The sequence below is a fragment of the Thermobia domestica genome, chromosome 1, assembly GCF_964235325.1.
Source record: "Thermobia domestica chromosome 1, izTheDome1.hap1.1, whole genome shotgun sequence".
NCBI classification, from domain to species: domain Eukaryota; kingdom Metazoa; phylum Arthropoda; class Insecta; order Zygentoma; family Lepismatidae; genus Thermobia; species Thermobia domestica.
The window spans coordinates 192,552,314-192,576,813 of record NC_137454.1 but is presented as its reverse complement, the minus strand read 5'-3'; the positions used below and the strand labels follow the sequence as shown (position 1 = coordinate 192,576,813).

Genomic DNA, 24,500 nt, shown 5'->3' with positions numbered 1-24,500 from the left:
ATGCTCATATGTGAATGATGAGCTGGGTAAAGAGGGCAGGTTCAGCTAGTTTTTTTTTAAAAATTAATTTCGGCACTTCCAGTATAACCCTAAAAAATGTAATAAAGAAATAAACTGTTAAGAAATGGCCATGTTTTTTTTTTTAAATATTCAATTAGAACTGGACAATCTACACAAAATTTTAAATCGACCAGTGAAAACGGCACGTTTCTAGCACTTGTGGTTTTCGAGATCTCATTGTCGAAAAGGTTGGAGACAAACACATAAAAATACCATTTTATTATATAGATAAAGCAAGGGAAATTTAATTAAGCTTGAAGAAGAGGTCAATAAGATTACATCATCATGATAATAATTAGCTTAAGCTAATAATCTGATACTTTATTAACTTAAAAGTACAAAATTTATTTTGCAGTACAACATGGCTACAAATGAGTCTGTAGATTGGCGAGACAAAACAAATGGACTGTATGAGAAAGTGGAATACGCCCGCAATAATAACTTATTCACAGATTGTGAATTTTCCGTGGGTGCAGATGATAAGAAAGAGGTAGGTAAAAGTTAAAATTAAGATGAAACATCTGTCGTTAGACACTTTCGCTTTAAGTTAAACACTGCATTAAAAAATCAACAGTAGCCATCACTTTTCCTTTTTTTTTTTTTTTTTTTCGGGAAAATAAGGTAAAAACCAACCTTAATAGGAAGAATTGGTGGCTGACAAAGGTTATAGCTGTGACCGACATGTAGTGATATGAGGTGGAAAATTTTCCGCTATATTTTTTCGGAAAATTTTCCGTTTTAAAAAAATATCAGTAAGCAAGTAACAATTCCACAGCAATCATAAAATTGGTTGAATTCATATACAGAAATGTAAAAAAAGCGAAAGATCGTTTAAAGAATCTGAAAATTTTCATGGCTCAGACAATTTTCAGTACTATGTAAAAACAAGTCAAACAATTTTTCATGGATCAAAATATTTTCTGTCTTATATGGAAAAATTGAAGAACTTTTTATGTCGGAAAATTTTCATCATTTTGAAGCAAAAAGTAAAACTTTTTGTGAATCGGAAAGTTTTATTGCTCCGTAGAAACACGTGAAAGGAATTTTCATAGATCGGAAAATTTTCATCACGATGTAGAAACAAGTGGAAAAAACTTTTCATAAGCCGGACAATTTTGGATATTATGTATAGTGATGTTAGGCGGAAAATTAAATTATATTTAACTGTACATAGAGCTACAAAATTGAATTTCTGTAGAAAAAAGTTAGTCAGCAACAAATTATAATTTTCCAATTAGCTTTCGGGAACCTGAAAATTTTCTATTTCAAGTTGGGAAGTAAAATTTTACACAGTGTTTCTCTCTCTCTCTTCCTCTGCGAGCTCCTTCGTTGCTAAGCGGTTAGCATACGCGCCTTTGGCATGGAAGACCTGGCTTCGATTCCCAGCGGGAGCTCATGTAGTTCGGATTCCACGTTAATCAGTTGGTCCCGTCTTATATAGTCTCGCTGCTAAAAGGGACGTTAAACTCAAAATCAACTCAATTCAACTCCTCGCGCTCTCTCTCTCTGTGTGTGTGTGTGTGTGTGTGCGTGTGTGTGTGTGTGTGTGCGCGCGCGCGCGCAAAGTGCAGAGAACATACATCGAGTTCGTAGAGTACAAATATCCCATTCTATTATTTAAGATTTCAATTTATTAAAAGTCATGAATATTTTCCGATTCATACAAACATACCCCACTTATTCCTACATCGTTGTTTATCCGTAAAATTTATTGGTAATGAATATTGTCTTAAAAAGTTTCATGAAGTGAAAATCTAACGATTCTTCATTTCAAGAATGTTTCAAAAACTTCAATGCGTTCTTTCTTCAGAATCCACCTTTGATCTTACAGTATTAGATTTCGTCAGTTTAATACGCATAAGACGGTTTTCTCATAGCTTTACTACTTTTATAGATTTACATATTGCAACATTTATAAATAAGTAGATATAATATAAAGTGCCTACTGTAAATTTTTGACTACCCAAAATTCGAGTTTAAGTAACTCATGAAAGCAAATACTGACTGTTTTCTGGAAATAAACATTTATTTATTCATATATTCATTCAGAAGAGAAAGCGAAATATAAGTAATAAGGAAGCCGATTTGTGTAGTTTTCTGCCAATAAAATAATAAAAGAAACATAAAAAGCTGCACTATTAGCGCTGCGTTCTAAAAGCAACAAGTAATTTCATTTTAATTTACAAAATAAAACACACACACACATATATATATATATATATATATATATATATATATATATATATATATATATATATATATATATATATGTCATTATTTCTAATACATTTTATATCTATACATAATAATGGTAGTTTTACAATACAAATATCTGCTCTAAGATGTTCATTATACAAAATTCCAATATTGAAATTATGATTTACGAGTGTTAAACACAATAAAATCATTTTTTCTTATTTTCTGTTACAAAAATGATCTTCATAAGGAACTTTTATGTAGTTATTTCATTACATAGGCAGACCTACATGTGAAGAAATAGTGGAATTTTCTGGTTCTGAAATTGATAAATTCACAAAGGTTTCTTTTCAACTTTTGTTACATTTTAAATATTGGAATGGGATATTTGTTCTCTACGAACTCGATGTATGTTCCCTGCACTTTACACAAGCACACACACACACACACACACAGAGAGAGAGAGAGAGAGAGAAACACTGTACATTTTTACTTCCCACCTTGAAATAGTAGAAAATTTTCTGGTTTCCGAAAGCTAATAATTGGAAAATGATACTTTGTTGCTGTCTAACTTTCCTCTACAGGAATTGAATTTTATAGCTGAATGTGCAGTTAAATATAGTTCAAATTTTCCACCAAACATCACCATACATAATATCCAAAATTGTTCGGATTATGAAAAGTTTCTTCACTTGTTTCTACATCGTGATGAAAATTTTCCGATTCATGAAAATTCCTTTCACTTGTTTCTACGGAGCAATAAAACTTTCCGATTCACAAAAAGTTGTTTTACTTTTTGCTTCAAAATGATGAAAATTTTCCAACTCATAAAAAGTTCTTCAATTTTTCCATACAAGACACAAAATATTTCGATTCATGATAAATTGTTTCACTTGTTCCTACATAGTACTGAACATTGTCTGAACCATGAAAATTTTCAGTTCTTTAAACGATCTTTCACTATTTAACATTTCTATACATGATTTCAATCAATTTTATGAATACTGAGGAACTGTTACTTGATCACTGATATTTATTGATGGAAAATTTTCCGGAAAAATATAGAAGAAAATTTTCCACCTCACATCACGGCTAAACAACGATGTAGGAATAAGTGGAGTATGTTTTTATAAATCGGAAAATTTTCATCACTGTACAGGACAGAATTTTTCGATTCATGAAAAATTGTTTCACTTGTTCCTACATAGTACTGAACATTGTCTGAGCCATGAAAATTTTCAGATTCTTTCAACGATCTTTCACTTTTAAACATTTCTATACATGAATTCAATCAATTTTATGAATACTGAGGAATTGTTACTTGATCACTGATGTTTAAGAACGGAAAATTTTACGGAAAAATATAGAAAATTTTCCACCTCACATCACGGCTAAACAACGATGTAGGAATAAGTGGAGTATGTTTTTATGAATCGGAAAATTTTCCGGACAATTTTCCGTTTCAAAATTTTCCGAAAAATTTTCATCACTGCCGACATGATACACTATTATAGAGAAGTTTGCCACAGGATACAGAGGTAGTTGGGCAATCATTTATGTGTTATGTACCCTATAAGTAAATATTGTTTATGAAACATTATTTACGAAGTATGAGCAAAAGAGTTGAATTTTCTGAGAAAATAATTCTTTCGAAACCCACTCTCACCAGTAAAGTACCTTTTCTATATTCTACCATAGATATGTATTTCGCCATATTAAGGATTTTACGGAAGATTTTTAAAATTGTTTTTTTTTTTTTTTTTTTTTTTCATATTTCGATTCGTAATATCCTTTCAAGTTATACTGCTGATCAATCTATGTATCTAGTTGCTAGGGCATGTTCCTTTTTTGTATAGGACCTAAGTTCGATTCCCAGTAGAAGAACATCGAATACACTACAATGGTACAATGGGAGATCCCAGTTTAAACAGGGTTCTTATACAGTACCTGCCGTATTTTTCGCAATTGTGCTCTATGACGAGGCTGTGTCGTGACATCCCGACCAAATTCTTTGGGGCACAGAATTCTGTAGTTTTGTGGAATTATATTTTATGTTCTCATTCTTAAGAAATCGATTGTTATCGTCATAAAAAATATCATTTCAATTGGCAAGATTGCTATGTTGTGAGTGTAGTGGCCTAACGAGCACGGTAATAACTAATCACGACGTACTTGATATGACATTAAATATGCTATGAATCGAAAATAATTTTAGTGGGCCGCGGTGGCTCAGTGGTAGAGCGTTCACCTCTGGTGCGTGGGATCCTTGGTTCGATCCCCGCTCAAGTCAAGTGAACTTTGTGGTGGACAAACACCGTGTGCGTGGGTTTTCTTGGGGTCTCCCGTTTCCTCCTACTTTCTTCATTTCATTCATTTCTCATCATCACCGTCTCCTTTAGCCTAGCCGGCATAACCGTGGAACGTAAAACTTAAAAGATTTTTTCGAAAATAATTTTATTCTTTCATGAGCCTTGAAAATGCCTTAGAGTTGGTGTGTTCTCACAGAAAATTTAAGAACTAAATGCCCATTTATTATATAATATATTTGTGATGAAAAAGTGTTCCTACTATTCAAACCAAAAGTATTATTCAGAACTTATTTTTAAATATACGAATCCTAAATTTAAACTGTAGGTCTCGTATATAGTTTCGCTTCTGGCAAAAAACATAAATGCAAATCAATCAATCAATAAATTCTTAATAGGTGAAACACTTTCTTGGATGATAACGGTGTTGAATAGCTGTGCGAACTTTGTTTTTACCTCATTGATTTATACGAGCTCATATTTGTATTTTCTCGAAAATGAACCGGATTTGAATAGTTCTTTTACTGAATACTTCTTCTTCAAATGCCCCTTCGTGAAAATTAAATTTTGTTGTATATAATTTAATATTTAATGATTAAATTTAATTTACGTGATATTAGTGCAGTGGTAGTTTCCTTTCCAAAATAGTTAAAGTCTTCTCTCCCGTCTTTTACCTTGCTCCTAATTTAGTCGTTATTTCATCATTTGAAATTGTTGAGTTTCATTTTATGCATTGAAGCATAACCTCTTATAATTTCAATTGCGTATGAATTGTCTCTTATCCCCATTTACATTACTTTTTGTTTGAGTAATTCATGGTAACTCACGTGTAGTTCGTAAGTAAATCTCTGAGCTAGTAAGAGTGAAATTACACACCTGCACATGGTAGAGATTTAGCTGGGTTTAAATCTCTAATTCCTCTTAACCATCGGTACATAATAATAATCCTGTGTTTCGATTTTTTTTAAGTATCTAAAAATTGTGAACTAAGATTTAGTAATTTTACCACCCACCCAACCCGCTCTATATGTGATAACAAACTTGCTTATTAAGAGTAACTTTATTTTAAAATTTATTTTTGTCTTAGTTTCACCAGCATTAATATTTTGAGAAGTCTTCCCTTCCCCATATAATTCCCTGCCAAGAAAATGATTTTTTTCTCACTTCTTTTCTAATATAAGAACACACTGTATATTGTTGAGCTATTATTGCTATTAATGTTTAAGCTAGCTATAAGGTTATTTTTTTATTCTTTACTGGTGTATTGATATATATATATATATATATAATTTGGTGTAAGGTATTGATTTATTTGCAATATTAGAGGACTGTGGACATTTAGAGTTTAACATTTAGTGAATTAGAAAATATGGTTATAATGGATAATAGTCAGGTCGTTCCCTTCTCTTTAACTTTGGACCAAATAGTTAAAATGCCTATGTTTTACGGCAAACTTCATGAACCTATCCATACATTCTTCAGCACATTTGAAGATTACGCAGTAATATATTCTTTAAAAGACAATCAGAAAAGACATCTTTTACCTTGTTGAATAAGAAATGTGATATTGTAAGTTTTCGTTTGACTTGTAGATTTGAAATGTATAATAACCTGATGTAGCCCCGTTTGAAAAGAACAAAACGTTTTATTGGGTTGGCACTAGTGTTCTAAAGTTTCCGGAAATTTTGAACCGGCTGGTAAAAAACCGTTTTTCTCCGGTTTCTTTCCGGAAAAATTGGGAAAATAACAAAAATCTTCGTATTAGGTTAGTTTTACTAGTAATGGAACCGTTTTTTTTTTTCCCGAACGCGTGAAAAATGTAAATTGAGAAATTTCAATATTGTGAATATTTAGAAAAGAAGCATTAGAAGATAAAACTGTTGTAATTATTCTTGAAAATTAATAGTCTGCACTCATTTCCTTTATGTGCCTTTTAGTCTACTCATGATTGTGCATTAATTACGTAACTTTTACGATTGGATACACATCTACCATAATGAAGCGTTTCTGTTGCAACAAATAGAGCTCTTGAATGAAACTGAGTTCTTAATGTGCTCTTTGATCTGGTAAAATTTTGTTAATTTTAATCAAATTACTTCTTAAAGGAAAGAGCAGTAGGCAAATTTTACTAATACTGATGCACTAAGACATATAATTACTATTATTTAATATTCAAATACAGACCTTAATATAAACTTTATGTACAAAATTTTGTATGTACCTGTTTTCTAGTGCGACAAATTATCTACATATATAAAAATGAAAATGACTATATCTGTAACTTAACAACTCTTCAACTACCAGACTGATCACGATAAAAATTTTCAACATAGATGAGGTTCGAGCCTGGGATGAATTTTATCATTTTACTTCCCGCAAACTGGGGGATGAGGGAGATATATAAAAATGATACAAAATGATCGATATTAGTGTGAATCCTTAGTTTTCAGGGCCTCTGAGATGAACAGTGACATTTCCGATGCAGTTTAAAGCCAAATTCAGCACTGCAACTTGGGGGATCATAAATGAGCGATATTAGTATCAAATCGTAGTTGCTGAGATTAACAGTAACATTTCCGAAGCTGTTTAAATAAAAATTCAGGCCCGCAACTTAGGGGAGGGGAAGGGGACTTATATAAAAATCAAAATAGCCGATATCAGTGTCGAATCCATAGTTTTCGGGGTCGCTGAGGTGAACAGTGACATTTCCGGTGCAGTTCAAATCCAAATTCAACGCCGAAACTTTAGGGACGAGGCAGGGGTGATATATATATATATATATATATATATATATATATATATATATATATAAAATGATTGAAAATGACTGATATTAATGTTGAATTCAAAGTTTTCGGGGTCGCTGAGATAAACAGTGACACTTCTAATGCCGTTTAAATTCAAATTCAGCGTCGAGACTTGGAGGCGGTGGAGAAGGGAGATCAGGGTGCGAATTAGGGGATTTTTCCAGGGGGGGATAAACTAAAAAAGAAACATTAAGACCGTGTCTAACGTTTGGAGCTGGGATCATCAATCCCTATGTAATAACATGGTAAACTTCTTTCCAAAATATTATGAAAACTATTTGTCTTATGCAGTTCAAACTTTCTCCAGATGTTAACCTACCCCAATACTACATGTTCACTTTTTTATTTTTAAACTAGCTCTTATAGTTTATAATAATTATTTTTTAGAAGTAAATATGGCAGCGTTGTAAGCAGGCTTTCTTTTCCTGTTCGTGGAGGTGCAGATACCTAATCCATTCACGCCATTGTTCTTCACTGATCTTCAAAAAGCTGGTAGGGGAGGGAAACAAGTTACGAAGTGAGATAAGATTGTTTTTCTAAAAATGAGGAGAATGCATATCTTCGAAGTTATGTTAGTTGACAACCTGACCATATGGTCGCAAGAACAAAAGCTTGCGGGAGGTAAGACTGGCTGCTGTGAGAAATGAGAAAATCTTATCTACCTACACATCTTTTTACTTGTATTTTGTAACAAGTCTTCTTTTGAATTGTCTTCTCTTCAAAATTTGTTCAAGATTGGTCGAGTGGTTCAGGAGTTATAAGGTTTTATTTATTTTTATACTACCTCCTCCACCCCCTCCCCGTAGTTCTACAATCAAAGTGAATAGCCTAAAACCAGCCCAGCCTCGAACTTCATTCATGTTAGAAATTTGATCGAGATCTGTCGGGCGGTTCAGGAGATTTAGTCACATAGTGATTTTCAATTATATTTATATATATATTACAAGACAGAACATAAGTGATTTTATTAATTTTTAAAGAGGAAAAGAAAGATAGGTAAGTCGTTAGTTTCGGGCTTATAAATACGCGTCGGAAGTAGATCTTCACGTTTCACGCTCACCATATAATTTAATTAAATAGAGAGACAGAACAAGAATGAGGTGGACACTTTTTTTTGGGAAAATTTACGGATAAAACCTGTTAACTCAGAAACGAAGAACTTATTTATGTAGGCGGATAACTTGTAACTCATGTAACTGAGATACAGCACTAAAAAGTTTGTTCCATCACCATGATATTGTTCTATATGAACAATGCGATGAACATACGTATTTAGTAAAATTATAAAGGGTAACTTGCATTTATGGACTAAAAATTATAAAAAATATGTTTTGATCAGTGGCATATTCAGGGGCTATGGGGCCAATACCCCCAGGAATAATTCCATTATTACGTTTTCGCATCATGCGTACAACACAAATGATGGTACGAAAGCAATGAAGAGAATTTATCTACGTTTAAAATATCCAAGTCATTACAAAATTTACTCCAATAATAAGTGTGGTTTAAGTGTTCGTATATCACACTATTCGTGTAACAATCGTGACGCAGAACGGTTGTGAAAACTCTTAGTTGAAATTAAGAAAAAAAATAAGATATAATTTTTTAAACATACAGTTGAAATTAAGAAAAAAATAAGATATAATTTTTTAAACATACATTAACAAAACGGAGTAATAAAATTTCGAGACAAGAGCGAAAGAAGTCTTCAAGGATCGAGACGAGACGGGGCCTATTAAATTTAGGAGACGAGACGAGAAAACCTTACTTTTCGTCTCGTCTCGTCTCATGAGGAACATTATCTGAACGAAGCAGATATCATTCTTACTTGTAGTGACCAGCTGGCAAATGTTGGTGCATTTTTTTTGCATGAATAATCGATTTTATGGCATATCAATCTCCAAGCATATCATCAATCTGTACGCTATTATTGGTTATTAGCCAGGAATAAAACACTGTAGAATGCATTAGGTTATTATTTAGAAATGAAATCTTTCAGTTTTACGTCCCACTGTTATACCGGATACGCTAAAGGAGACTGTGATGATAAGAATGAACGAAATGCTGTAATGAAGAAAGTAGGAGAAACGTGAGAACCCCAAGAAAACCCACGCAGATGGCGTTTGTCCACCACAAAACTCACTTGGCGCGAGCTGAAATAGAGCCTGGGACAACACACACCAGAGGTGAGCACTCTACCACTGAACCACCGTGGTCCCCGTTATTCTCCATGGCATAATTACTGATGTAAAAGAATTTTTGAAATTCTCAGATTCTTAATCTGCACGAAAATAAATTTGATGAATAATATTTCTTCTATCTGGATTTATTATACTTCCAAACTATGTTATGCATAAGTATCGGAAGTCTAATAGAACGGCTCTGCATGTTGACAGGTATCAGACGAAAAGCGGTAAGAGATATCGAAAAGGATTTTCCGGAATAGATTTAGCGTCCTAAGAATAGGTTCCATCTCCTCCGTCAATCTTCTATATAAATCGGAAGTGATAGAGATCGACTACTTACGGGTCATAAATCAAAAACTATAATAGCTAGCGACAAGGATTAGGGAATTGATTCAACGTCTCTCGAAAATGTATCATTTCTACCCCTATCTTTCTATCAAAACCGTAACTGGTAGAAATTTACTACTACTTCCAGTTTCAATATTGATTTTCATAGAGCAAAGACGATAAGATATATCGTGAAGCAGTTTTCTGTGGACTCCATTCAGCACCCCAAGAATAGGTTCCATGTCCGTCTCCTCCAACAACCTTCTATTTAAACCGTAAGTGGTAAAAATCGACCACAACCAGTTTCAACATTAATGGCCATAAATCAAAGATGAAAATAACTAGCGACGAGAGGATTTGGGAAATCGATTCAACGTCAAGAACATTTACCACCTCTACCCCTATCTCACTATTAAAACCGTAAGTCGTAAAAATTTACCACTATTTCCGGTTTCAATATTGATTTTCATAGAATAAAAACTGTCAGAGAGCTCGAGAAGTTTTCGGGAATTCAAACGTCTCAAAAATAAGTTCCCTTTCTTTCGTTAACCCTGTATTGAAATCAGAAGTGGTAGGAATAAACCGTTTTCGGTTTTAACATTGATCGCCATAAAAATAAATTGGTAGTAAATAGCGACAGTTTTCGAAAATCGATTGAGCATCTCAAGAAAAATACCATCTTCACCTATCTCTCTCTACTGAAACCGGAAATGGTAAAACAATTTCACTCTTTTAGTTTCAATATTGATCCCTATAGCTCCAGAGCTCCCTCGGACCTATGTGGATAGCATACGCGTCTTTGGCGCGGGAGACCCGGGTTCGATTTCCGGCAGGAACTCGTGTGGTTCGTATTCCCTCGCTGTAGGTCCACGTCTCATATAGCCTCGCTGCTGAACGGTACGCTAAGCTGAAATCAAACTAAAACCAAATCCATAGCTCCATAGAGCAAAATCGATAAGTGATATCAAGAAGCATTTTTTTATTATTAATGTTAACCCACGATTTTCTTCTGTCCCACCAGGCGAGTATCACCAGGATGATATACTTCCCACGTATGCTCTGTCTGATTTCCACATTTCCTTGTCTTTGTTATTAATGTTTCGGTATAAAATGGCCTTTCGGCTCCATCTGACATTTCGTTTTCTAAAATAAATATTAATTAATACATTTAAATTTACTCGTCAGTTGTGTGTGTGTTTCTAACACAGCAGCGGTCTATTTCTCAAAACTACTCGTCTTGTAATATTTTTTTGAGAATCCATCAAATATCATGAAGCAGAAATACTAGAATAATAGTAAAAATTCATTTCTAAGTACTGTTGCTGACATTTTTAGTTTGCCGTTTTTTAATAATATATTCAAGTGTAAAATATTTGATTTTGAGAAGTATCACACTTGTATTACAAGACCAGTAGTTTTGAGACGTAGGCCCCTGTAGTCTCAAGTTTGATTTTTTTAAAAAGGCAAAGAATTGGGTTCTCGATGCCACTCAAAACGCAGATATGTAAATAAAATATATATAGTAAAAGAATCGTTCGGACCGTTCTTTATTTTTACTCATTTCTAGATTTATTAGACAATTTTGATACGAATATACTTAATAGATAGTAAGTACCAGCATTTCATATATCGTTAGTTTTTCCTAAGACTTCTCCTTGATCTATATGCAAATTTTTCTCAGTTGGTGCAACAAATAAGTGAGTTTCCTTTACGCTATACAGTTCGAAACTAATTTTATAAGATGAAGACTTCCCTCACTTGAAAACAACATAGACAGATTTTCTGAAACTTTCGTATGTTGTTAGCTGCAATATGCCTGTACAGGTAACTATTCACTGAGATGTTTACGAAGAATCCAGGAAATCTTTCCGATCTATGAAGAGAGAGAAAACAGACATTGCTCTTGTTATCTGCTGTCAATCTGCATCCCATCGGTTTCTTTTTCTCCGCGGACAACCCTAAGTTCACGTACGTGACCTAGCGGGGACAGAGAATGGAAGAAATCTACCTGGTTAGCTTCCTAACTGCTGTTCTACACTGTTGCAAAATGCAGCCAATATCTTAAACAGCTTTTAAATGGAAGAAAATTAATTTTTAATTAGCGCGCTCTAATATTACTTTAGCAAGAAAAAGTAAAAGTGAACATGCAATATTAATACTAACAAATATTTGGCCGAATTTTGAACTTTATAAAATAAATAGTTTTCATAAAATTTTGGAAAGAAATATGCCACGTTATTATATAGGGAAATCTTATCGCATTCCGAGTGTTGGACACAGCCTTAAGTTTAAACCAACTTGATATAATCGTGCCAACCCTGCTGACAACAAAAGCAGCGGAAGCACACAGTACAATGATACAACGTACACTAGTCTTCAGTCGTTAGATGTTCACATTTGTGTCGCGCTGGTCCACAGTCAGTTCTCAACTAGTATTGCAGATCCTATCAGTCTCATACACTACCTCACAAGCTATTAGAATTAAGTGATGGCTATGAGTTAAAATTACTTTATACAATGAATTTTGTATTGACAATGTACAAACGGATTTACGTTTAGCACATTGAACTGAAGAATTTGAATGATGTAAGAAATATAACTGAGGATAGGAGAGGAAAATAGCATCCCCCCTGGGATTTGTTTTTCTTACTTTCAGCCAAGAATAAAAGCTTTCAGATGGGGATTTTTCCCCTCATCCCTGGCCGTAATTCGCACCGTGGGGGAGATATACAAATGATCGAAAATGACCAATATTAGTGTCGAATCCATAGTTTTTGAGGTAACACTTCCGATGCCATTTAAAGCCACATTCAGGCCCGCAGTTGTGTGGGAAGGTACACATAAAAATGACTGAAAGTGGCCGATATTAGTGTCAAGTCCATAGTTTTCGAGGTCGCTGAGATGAGCAGTGACATTTCCGATGCTGTTTAAATCCAAATTCATCCATGCAACTTGGGGGCGGGGATATATAAATATGATCAAAAATGACCGATATTACTGTTGAATCCATGGTTTTTGGGGTCGCTGAAATGAACAGTAACACTTCCTATGCCGTTTAAATCAAAATTCATCCTCGTAACTTGGGGAAGGGGGAGAAGGGAAATATATATATAAAAATGATCGAAAATGGCCAATATTAAAGTCGAATACATGGTTTTGGGGGTCCTGAGAGGAACATTAACACTTCCGATGCCGTTTAAATCCAAATTCAGCGCCACAGCTTGGGGGCGGGAGAAGGGGTGGATATATAAAAGTAATCGAAAATGGCCGATATTAGTGTCGAATCCATAGTTTTCGGGGTGGCTGAGATGAACAGTGACACTTCCGATGCCGTTTAAATCCAAATTCAGCCCCCATTAGTTACTCCTGAAGGGGAAGAGTGACATGTAAAAGTAATTGAAAATGACTGATATTAGTGTCTAATGCATAGTTTTTGGGGTCCCTAAGTTCATTGGTGACAGTTTTGGTGCCCTTTATACCCAAATTAAACTTATTCTCCCCGTGCGAAGAACGGGTATTCTGCTAGTCTTTAATAATAACGAACGGCAATTTCACATGTTAAATTCTTTAATATATTTGTCGCTGCTCAAGTTTACGCACTTGTGCAGTGTATGTGTGTATATGTAAATAAGATAATCTCTCTTTTTGAGATGTTCAAAAAATATAATTACAAATAATAAAGAGGGATTTTTATTAGAAATCAGAAAACTAAAAAGTAAAATTAAAACCTGTTGCTTTGAGTATTTTTCCTGCTAGCAAAATACGTTATATATATATGCAGCAAACACGTTACAGCAAATTAGATTAGTATCGGTCGAAGAAATAGTTTTTAAATTATATTTTTCGAGTTTTGCAAATATTTCCGAACAGAAGATTTTTTCTAATGGGTTCAAAATTTTTGGAAATTTTACACAGCACAAGGAGAATACGCATCTCCATAAAATATAATTTGATTTTAACATACTGGTATTAACTAAAATGATTCTGGCCCTGTTATTTTAACACTTCCCTGCCATAAAACGATAACTTTATATGATTACTTAAGATAATTTAAATGCGTCTATATTAATTAATCTAACTAGGATTATATTTTATGATCTTTTGTAGCCATTAACTCCATTCTATCACGGTGCTAACTTTGAAGGATTGGTACAAATATATTTGTTGCAACAAAATTTCCCTATTCTAATACAAGAAATATAAGTACTCAATGATCTTAACTGTAAACTAGTAAATATAAAATAGTTTTCATTTTAAAAGCATAATGTAGTAAGATATTCGAAAATTTCAATTTTTCCTGTTTTTTCCCAGGCCTTTACAACACTAGTTGGCACCATTGTTAACCTAGTAGTAGCGCAGAGTATCTCAAACCGTGTCCACTGCCGATATTTGCATCATACAAAATTTCAAATTTTTTTACGTACTGGTTTTAGAGTTACAAGTACATCTCAAGATAAATGGTACACCCTATAGGGACGACGATTAGGGGGTAGTAGGAGGCAGTTGCCTCCCTCACTTTTTTGAAGTGACTCCTTAATGTATATAGTTTCATTTGGAAATGTAGTATTTGTATGTATTACTGGTTCGTAGAAAAAATGGTGCCATATAGTATTTGCCGTTGCGTGAGTACATTTGTCTTCCCGTCGAGTTAAGAAAGCTACAGGAATTGAGTTTTAATTGCTACAGAAAATGGCTAAAAGTTTAACCTACAGACGTGTTCAAATTACTAGACTCACGCTCGAAAAATGCAAAGTTGATGTTGTAGTCCTAATTTCGGAGTTCTAGAACATGTAATGTAATTGTTTAACCACCAACATAGGATCCATTTGTTTATTGTACAGTTGAAGTGGTGATATCACCGTTGAATAGCAGATGGCATTAGTGGAGGGGAGGGAGTTCTGAAAGTGGTATTTCAGTTGTAGACAGCTATTATGGTTTCTATCAAAAAGTTACAAACTGAAGTATTGTGGTTGCAGTCCTAAGCAGTTACGACATTCAAAGCGTTCAGCAGTTTGAATGGGTCAATTTAAAGTGATCGTGACGTGTTTTGTGTATTAATCTTTTATTCTGTGAAGTCCTGTAATCGCGGCACAATGGGAAAAGCCAGACACCTTAGTGCGCGTAAAGTGGAAGTTGTCAAAACACTTATGGCGGAAGGAAGATATACACAACAACAAATTGCTATTAGAGTTGGGGTAGGGCAAAAATCTGTGAGTAAAATCTCCGTTGCAATGAGCTAGAAGCAAATGTATCAACAAAATAGGGTTGGGAAATGCTGGAGAAAACCAAAGCTATCGCTAAGATGTATCAGAAAACTAAAAAAATTGGCTCTGGGAAATAGAAACGCAACTTCTAGAGACTTAATCATAAAAAAACGGCTGAGTATGGTGTAGATATTTCGCCTGAAGATATTCGAAGGATTCTTTGTGCTGGGGGAATAAAAGCACTCAGGTCAAGAAAGTAAAAATTACTCCAATCATGTCTAAAAGATCGCCTCGAATGGACGCGAGGCCTAGAACATTGGACTGCTGATGATTGGAAAATAGTGTGTTTAAGTGATGAATCATGTGTCTTTGTCTGATGAATGTTCACAACATGTGCGACGTCGACCTGGGGAGGAATTCAAGTTGGAATGCCTACAACAAATCGTGAAGCGTCCTACTTCAGTCATGGTCGAGATATGATGTCTATCTTTGGGCCTGGGAAACTGTATATAAAAGAGGGAACAATGAAGCACGACAAATCAATACCTAACAAGTTCTTCAAAAAGTATTGCTTCCCCAGACTGAAGTCTGGTTTGATGACACACACTTCATCTTTATGCATGATGAAGCTCCATGCCACCGGGTCAAATCTATGACACAATTCTTCGAGAAAAACGAAATTAGTGTTCTTCCGTGGCCGGACTGTAGTCTTGATATGAACCCGACTGAAAACCCTTAGAGCTTCATGAAGGAAAAGCTAAAGAAGAAGCATATTACAACGAAACATCAATTGATCGAGGAGATCAACAATTTGTGGTATTATGATGCTGAGTTGAAGACAAAATGTGCCAAAATCGTACATAGTATGCCACAAAGGATAAAAGACTTAATAAAGAATAACGGATTTCGTACGAAATATTAGTCTGTGTGAGAGATCGTTTTCTTGTAAGTTTTCCATTTCACTTTTTGTTTCCAATTCAGATACACACACACACTGTATAGTATTTAAATTTGAATGTCACGTACGCATTTGTTTTATTAATATTGCAAAGCATGCGCCATGACCACAAGAAACTATAACAGAGTTGCAGAGCAGTAATTTGTACTAAGTTCAAACGCGTTTTCTGATGTAATATTGTAAGAACAGTAAAATATTCAGAAACTGAATGTTGAGTCTAATAATTTGAACACGTCTATATTGGAGCGTAACAATTCCAGCGTACTTTCATTACAAGGGCTAATTGAGAGAAAATTTCGCAATAAAAAAAGTCTTTTACAAGTTATTCTTTAACTGCACAAAAATCGACAGTTCCTAAAATGTCTTTTCTTCTTTCTAACAGGAAGGAATATTGATTAAAAAGAGAGTAATAAGAAACAACTTCTACCTTATCTAGTATTTTTGCCTACAGCATTTATGATGTTCCGCAGTTACCAGTTCGCGGTGAAAAAAAAAAAAAAAAGAAACTTTCTTTTTTTACTAGGAGGCCCAACAATGTTACCCTTTTCGTTCGCTTTTCTTTCTTTAAATAAGAAAACAAGAAAAAAGAAAAACATTATTGTCTGCACAATTTAGGCCTATTTTTGAATTCTGTATTTTAACTGAGAAAGATAGTATCCTATTATACAACCTTTTATCAAACAAGGTGTTAGAAACAACTAGGAAAACTAAGATTGATATACAAATATTCAGATAATGCCTTGTCCCCCTACTTTTACCGTGCAGTCGCATATGCAACTTTATCAATGTTATCAACGTGATAGGTTCTTACCGTATTGCTTTCCTTCCGTGGATTCCACATGTTGACCGCCTAGCAACGCAGTTGAGGGCATTGATAATACTCGTAGTTGCCAGAGATCAATGAAACCGTTGGAATTTTTTTTTTCTCCCTGGATGCAAGTGAGATCTTTTTATCCTTAAGTTATTGTTAGAACTACTATTTAGTATAGTATAAAAGGAAATTTGAAAACTTGTTAAAGAAACAAAAGAAAATTGGGCCTTAAGGAAAAGCGAAACTAGTCTTGAAGGCATATTTAGAAGCTATACTTGCAATTTCATTTTTTTTTTTTTTCAATGTTTTGTAGATAATTCGAGCGCACAAAATGATCCTTGCAATGTTCAGTCCTGTGTTTGAAACCATGTTTTACGGATCTTTGCCTGAATCGAAGACAGTGTGCATAGAAGATGTTAGACCTAGTATATTCAAAAAGATGCTACAGTAAGTAATGCTCAATCGTAAATTTGTAAGTTTGATTTCTTCTTACTATTACTGATATTGTTTCCTATACGAAAATAAGTTACTCTTGTGAATTTTACTGCATAGAAAGTATGTAAACTATATCATAGGCTAATGTCTGTAATAGAACCTGTTACATTATTACGTATTTTGAAATAGCTATCTGGTGTCAGATATTAATATCCTTAGATTTTTTTAGCAGTTTCTGTAACATTACATGACTACATTCTGTACGCAATTTTTATGTACATACGCGATTACAGTACATACTTAATTTCTCTAACGTGAAGTACATTTTAATAATACATTTCACTAATTCAAAAATAATATTAAAAAGATCAGTACAGAGACACCTCATTATTCGTCTGCTGTGAGAAATAAATTACTGAAGATCCGTTAATACGTAATTCCAGCTTGGAATTTCCTATTGCAAGTAGAGTTTTCTACTACCTTTCATATTTACTGGTTCATGTATATGGTGCAGATGGCCGATACATTGTGTATGTCAGCTTGTTTACTTCAGATGGATGCTCCAAAGTTGTTCTAATATTACCATAAAATAGATCAAAATCAAGGGATGTAATGAGAATGGAAGCTTACGATCTCGCATGTAACTTTGTAATGGTTATGCTGAGGTTTGCATAAATGAAAGACAATAATTATAGAGTGGTGGATAATAAACTAGATGATGTGGAAGGTAAAAGAGGGAGAGTAATAGAAAGCAAATTAACTTAGAAAAGATATGAGCACTTTACTTCTTATATCGGGGCCGTTCTTTGATGATTCACTGTTGTTTTAAAGGTGATAACTTTCACAAACTATCACTCAGTTGTCCTGGCGCAAATGAATTCAAACCAAAAGTGCTTCTAATATATTGACAGATCATTCTGTTTTAACTGCCAGGGGCGACGCTTAACACATCTCAAGAATGGAAACTCAGTGCTGACCTGACTCTTGTCTGGAATAGTTGATTCTGCTACGGTGGACTTTTCACAAATCCAGAATGGTCATTCGGCCTTGGGGCATCGTCTTGCTCGCCAATGATCGGATGTGGAGATACCAGGGTTGGCAAAAACCATGGTTTTTATTGAAAAAACCAAAAAAACCAGGTTTTTTGGGTTTAAACCCGGATTTTTGTTTAAACCAAGTTTTTTTGGTTTAAATAATTTACTCTATGTATTTATATTAGATATGGGCAAAATTAGTTTGTTTCGCCTTGGTGCTATTATGCTACAACAAGGTTATGCTGGAAGGGGTCACATAAGCTTAAAGCGTAATCCAAATCGCTTCTCGGCTTCATCCAAGAAAAATTGTCAATTTCGACACGAAACCGGGACTAATTGGTCACAAATGCGATTGCCGACTCACTCACGAAGGACTCCTGATAAAAATACGTTGTACTGATCTTTACATAGGCCTAGTTGTTAATATAATTGCCAAGAGTCATTTCAGAAGGACAAAAAGATAAACAGTTACACAAGTAAAGATATTATACAATTATATATAAATTGGGAAACTCCCGCCTTAGCCATTGGGAAAATCCTGTTATTACTTTAAATGTATTTGTATATGAAATTTTAAGGTTAACGTATCATAATCACTACGCTAAATCTGAGGTATTAAATTACAAATTTGGTATGTAAATATCATTCAATAAAATTAAAACAAAGTCAAATCCAAGCTGATGTTGGAAGCTGCGTAGGCAGTTGATAAATTTTGCCAATTTCTATCAATATATTTAAGCAACGTTGGCTTAACAACAGGCATTCAGGCAAGTAGAAATATATAATTTGGTTTCGTTTGGTATGTTTAGGCTTAACATCCTTATGAAATACCAAGGTTATCACGGAGAAGACTTTCGCTTAAAGGGACACCTCGAATCGCTGCTTAGTTTACACTTGAAAGATGGGTTGTGGTTCGACCGAGAATTGAACACGGGACCCCTTGATTAAAATGTGAAATGTACATAAACGTAATGCAGATGGTTTCATATGTGGAGACGTCACCATGAAGTTCACACGATTTAAAGCATTTTTCGTTCTTTTTTTGTTTGCTTTAAACCATTTTTTTTTGGAAAAAAAAAACAGCTGGTTTAAACCAGCCAATCCTGGGATATACTCTGGTTCGATGGTTAGTGCCACAATATTCTTCGATCGCTGTGTTTGATTGAATTTGTTCAAGAAGCGATGATGTTTTGTTCAGTTATTTTTTAAAGGTTCGTTCCCGATGAAATCAACATATGATCTAAAGGAATGTCATATGATGATGCAAAGGAACTATTTTTATCTTCATTCTTTACAAGCTGATGAAATGAATGGAGGATCATTCAAATTTCAGTGGATGGCCCCAATGTAAATTTTAAATTTCTGCATACCTTCATGTCCGATATCAAGATGTCGCCGAATGACCCTGTAAAAAACTTGATACCAAAATCTGTGGGTTACTTATTTTGCGTGGAACATTTAAGGCTGCAGTTGAGGTAACAGCCTGGAGAATCGTTGAGTTTCTAAGAGCTCTGTATAACTTACTTAAGGATGTTCCCAGCATGCTGTACCAAATACAATCACTAGAGGCTCAGAAAATTTTACAATAAAGTTTTGTTCCGTATTGGCTTATAGTAGTGCTACTGAGCGAACCATTGACATTTATCCATATTTTCTGTTGTGTATTCAAGGTGTCAGAAAGGATAAGAGAGTTTCTAGCTCTTTGAGTTATCAGTTCGTGTTAAGTGTACTCGAAGGAAATTATTCGTAAATTTACATTTTTTTAAAAAAAATCATTTGCTTCAGAAGTGGAATCTTTCCTTACTGAATCTTACAATGATTTCCGTTTCTTTACGATACATTATCGGTTGTGATAATATTATTATTATTATTATTATTATTATTATTATTATTATTATTATTATTATTATTATTATTATTATTATTATTATTATTATTATTATTAATAATAATAATAATAATAATAATAATAATAATAATAATAATAATAATAATAATATAAAAATGTAAATCAAAGTTTTGTAAAGCCAGAAGCTTTTAGTTCTTCGAATTCATGTATACAAAATTGATGTGGAAAATGAAGATCTTCTTGTGAAAAACGTTGGCATTGGGTTTGCTACACGTACTGCCTTTAAACCAATAACGATGTGGATCAATAATGAATTGGGATGTTTGGATTTTTGCCGAAATTACAGACAGTGTTTACAGAAATTTGTTCTTAAACTTCTAGAGAAATTACCTTTAAATTATAAATTGAGTATAGCTCTTTCGTGTTTCTGGATTTTAATGTTTATACTAGATCCGATGTTCGAGTGAATCGCATAAAGTCCCTTTTAGCTGAACTAGTTAATAATAATTTGTTAAATGGCAATAGAGCAGATAAAGTTATGAGGCAATTCGAAGAGTTTTGTTCGAATCCAAATTATAGACAATTATGATTCAGTATTCTAAAATTATTCAGGGTTTTAATAACTTTTGGCTAAAAAAAATTGGTTTAAGATACTCCAGAATACAATGATTTTAAGAGAAGTTGTTAAAATGGATTTGATTTTTTCTCGTGGAAATTTAAATCTAGAATGAAGACTCGATCAGTGTTCCATGCGCACCAGATAATTTAAGAAAACAAACTTCAGTAGTACGCAGCCCTCTGTACGATTCAGCAGCTTTCTCTGGTGGTATTGAGAAACCATCCACAAGTAAATTCACCATTCATTATGCACGAAATGCTTGTAAGCATTTTGCAGAAGTAATAAATCAACGATGAGAGAACGGAGAAGAAACAAAAGGAAGCTGAGAACAGGAGAATAAAGATAATTCCGAATTAGCTTAAAGCTAAGAAGACTAAAATGGTGGAAGATATGTAAGGTATTGATAAGGAAATAGAGCATGTGAAGAAGTGAAGTAAATTACATAATACTATTGATATTTCTTTTAAAGATATTTCGTTAATATTCCACACTCAGTTTATGTACAGTCTTGTTAAAAAATCTTGGCCACTCACCTTACTTTAGAAGGCCATATTCTGGCAACCCTATGTAGGAAATTCTAATCCTGAAGCTCTAAATAAAGATCGCAATTGGCCAAAGAAAATTCATATTTTATTTAATTTCAATAGTAAGTGAGAGTGCAGGGCTTTTCAAAGGAAAATGGAAGTAGCGAGATTTTTTTTTAAAATTTTTTAATACTAAACATACACTTATCCTTTTTGATAAGTGTTATACTGTGACTTTTTCCTTTCATATGTAACGAAGCTTTAATCATATGACTGAAGTTAAAGATTAAAGTTTCAGAACATATTTAGTTTCTTGCTTTGTGCAGGAATTTTTATTAGGTAAGTGTTCTGTAATTTCACAGTAAAAACATTGTATTTGTTTTTATAGTTACCCATTATTCTAGTTGATTAGGGGAAAAATACGTATATTACTTATATATCACTGTTGTCATGTTTTCTTATCTTATTTTTCCATGAACTTGGGAAAGTCTGCTTGGCTAACTACATGTCAGGAAATAGTTCAAAAAATGTTCTGGAAAACCGTTAGAATCAGGGAATTCTTCCCCCTAATTGTTATAGCCATTGTGTTCTCATTTTATGACGTATTAGGATCGCCAGACTTTTGAAAGGGAAGAAAATGATTTTTAGCAGTGTGTAATATTCAGAATTTACATATAACAGACACATGTACGGTTTCGCATACTGAAATAGTATACTTTTAATTGTAAACTGGGTCATTTTTCATTTTTAAAGGAATGCAACAATACTTTTTTATGCAGTTGTGTACATTTTGGTTTATCCCCTTTTTTTGAGGACAATTTAGAAAAAGCAGATTCGTTCAGTAATTATTATATAAGGATTTTGAGCAAAATTATGTACACTCATGTCCAAAATGATCGTCGCATATATATAACTGTCTTCTTGTAAGAATATAATTTGATAATGATTTTGCAGGGTACTTTTAATACTGATACTGATACTATGTGTATAATAGAGAAATGTATATTTCTGGTAAATTTCATAGGATAAAATTATAAATACGGAAATTAGAATGAGTAAAACAAAATGCTGCTAAATGGACAAGAAAGTTTTATTTTCGTTTTATTGTTCTTATTTACTGCTCTTTTGACATAAAATTTGCCACATACATGTCTTTGCCGATTATACACGTACTAACATTATAAGAAATACCGGACGAATTCGTTATCAATTTATATTCCTACAACAACATATTTGAGGGGCTTAGTGGAAAAGGGGCGTATCCCACAAAATTTGGAAAATCGAGATATCTACATATTTGGATACATGGAACTATCCGGTATATTGAGAAGAAGTGTTATGACTCGGCTCCGTATACTGTGGATCCCATAAGCGTAGGACGAAAATGAGGAATTTTTTGTGTCAAAAATGTTAGTGGAAAAATGACATATCCCGCTTCCAGCTATATTGTGAGTTTGTGGTGATATAACACTATCTGTCATTGGTTGTGAGTCTAGAAATCAACCAAGTGTGACCGCTGATACATGTTGGTGTTGAAAGTAATAATGGATGCTGTGCAGGACGTTGAAGGTAATTCTAGTCTGGAAAATTCGCCTGTTAAACCACGAAAGAGACAACGAAACGAAGACAAATGGAAGGATAATGAACGTAAGCGTAAGAGGAACGCAGGAAAGAGTTACGTTGGACGCACAGGTAAGCAAGTACCGGATAAAATGCGAAGTGATGTGAGGTGTTGTAAAACTGAGTGTTGTAGATATATGAAGGATATCGATTCTGAAACCAAAGATAATATTTTCATTTCGTTTTACAACATGCAAGATTTCAACACTCAAAATGCCTATCTATTTGGGCTAATCAGGAGGTCAGAATGTGAACGTGTGTACATTAAAGACAGGAAAAATGTAAATGTCTCCAGGCGCGCCAATACTTTTCATTATGTTCTTCGTTCATCATCAGGAATGGAAGTTAATGCATGCAAGCAAGCATTCTGCAATGCCCATGGTATCACTGAACGTAGACTGCGTATCTCCCGTGGTGAATCGAGAACACATAAAAATGATATGCCTACCAAACCATTGCATTTTCCCAAAGAAGACTGTCGAGGTAAACATCACAACCGCCCCCATGCTATTTCGGAAGAAAAACTAGATATTGTCAGGAATCATATTAGATCGTTTCCAAGATACCGTTCTCACTACAGCAGAGCTGCAAACCCTGAACGTTCATATATAGTTTCTGTGCATTCTGTGCAACAAATGTACGATTTGTATGTAAAACAATGTGAAGAAAGAGAAATCGGTCCAGTGAAATTACATACATATCGATATGTGTTCAATAATGAATTTAACATCGCATTTAAAATGCCAAACACCGACACATGTAAAACTTGTGATTCGATGCTACATGTAGAACCTAAACCATCTGAATATCATATGCACATTCGTAAAGCCGAAGCAGCCTACCAATCTTTGAGAAATGCAAAACAGGGATGCAAATACATTAATAGCAGCACTATAGTTGTTGCTATAGATCTGGAACAAGCACTTCCAACACCGATGATAAGCACGGAAACTGTTTTCTATTTGCGGCAGTTATGGACATATTGTTTTGGGTTCCATTTCTGTCATGATGATTCTGCAGTTACGTGTGTCTGGCCAGAATCTGTCGCTTCTCGTGGTAGTGATGAAATTGGAAGCTGTATTCTTCGAGTGATAATGCACCTACCAGAGGATATTCGCAACAGACGTAATTTAATAGTGTATAGTAATTCGTGCGTCGGGCAAAATAAAAATTCTGTCATTATGGGACTCTGGCTGTATTTGTTAGCCGTCACCGACCTCCAGACAATAGAACATAGATTTTTGGTTCCTGGCCACACATTTCTCCCCTGCGATGCTGATTTCGGTATTATTGAGAGAGCGAAGAGGAAAACACAATCTGTGTACACCCCCGCTCAATGGGCCACTCTGATAAAGACAGCGCGCAAAAAGAAACCATTTCAAGTCATCGAAATGACAACAGAAGACATGAAGGTTGTATCAGCGTTGCGATCTGTTCTGACATTTCGCAAGAAAACAGAAGATGGAAAAGTCTTTAATATGAGAGCAGCGACTAGCATGAAATTTCTGAGAGGCAGCCAACTAGTCCAGGTAAAATACACATACTCGACATGTGAGCCTTGGAC

The 24,500-nt window shown here is 34.1% G+C and overlaps 1 protein-coding gene across 2 annotated transcripts in view; it reads left to right on the top strand.

Moving 5' to 3' along the window:
• LOC145692361 (BTB/POZ domain-containing protein 2-like) overlaps positions 1 to 24,500 on the top strand; it is a 125,167-nt gene that overhangs the window by 6,000 nt on the left and 94,667 nt on the right. For both annotated transcript variants that reach the window (XM_081767667.1, XM_081767661.1), the window contains exons 2-3: positions 416 to 550; positions 17,169 to 17,302. In XM_081767667.1, coding sequence (XP_081623793.1) covers positions 422 to 550; positions 17,169 to 17,302 — 263 coding nt within the window. In that variant the 5' untranslated portion in view covers positions 416 to 421. The remainder of the gene's footprint in view (positions 1 to 415; positions 551 to 17,168; positions 17,303 to 24,500) is intronic.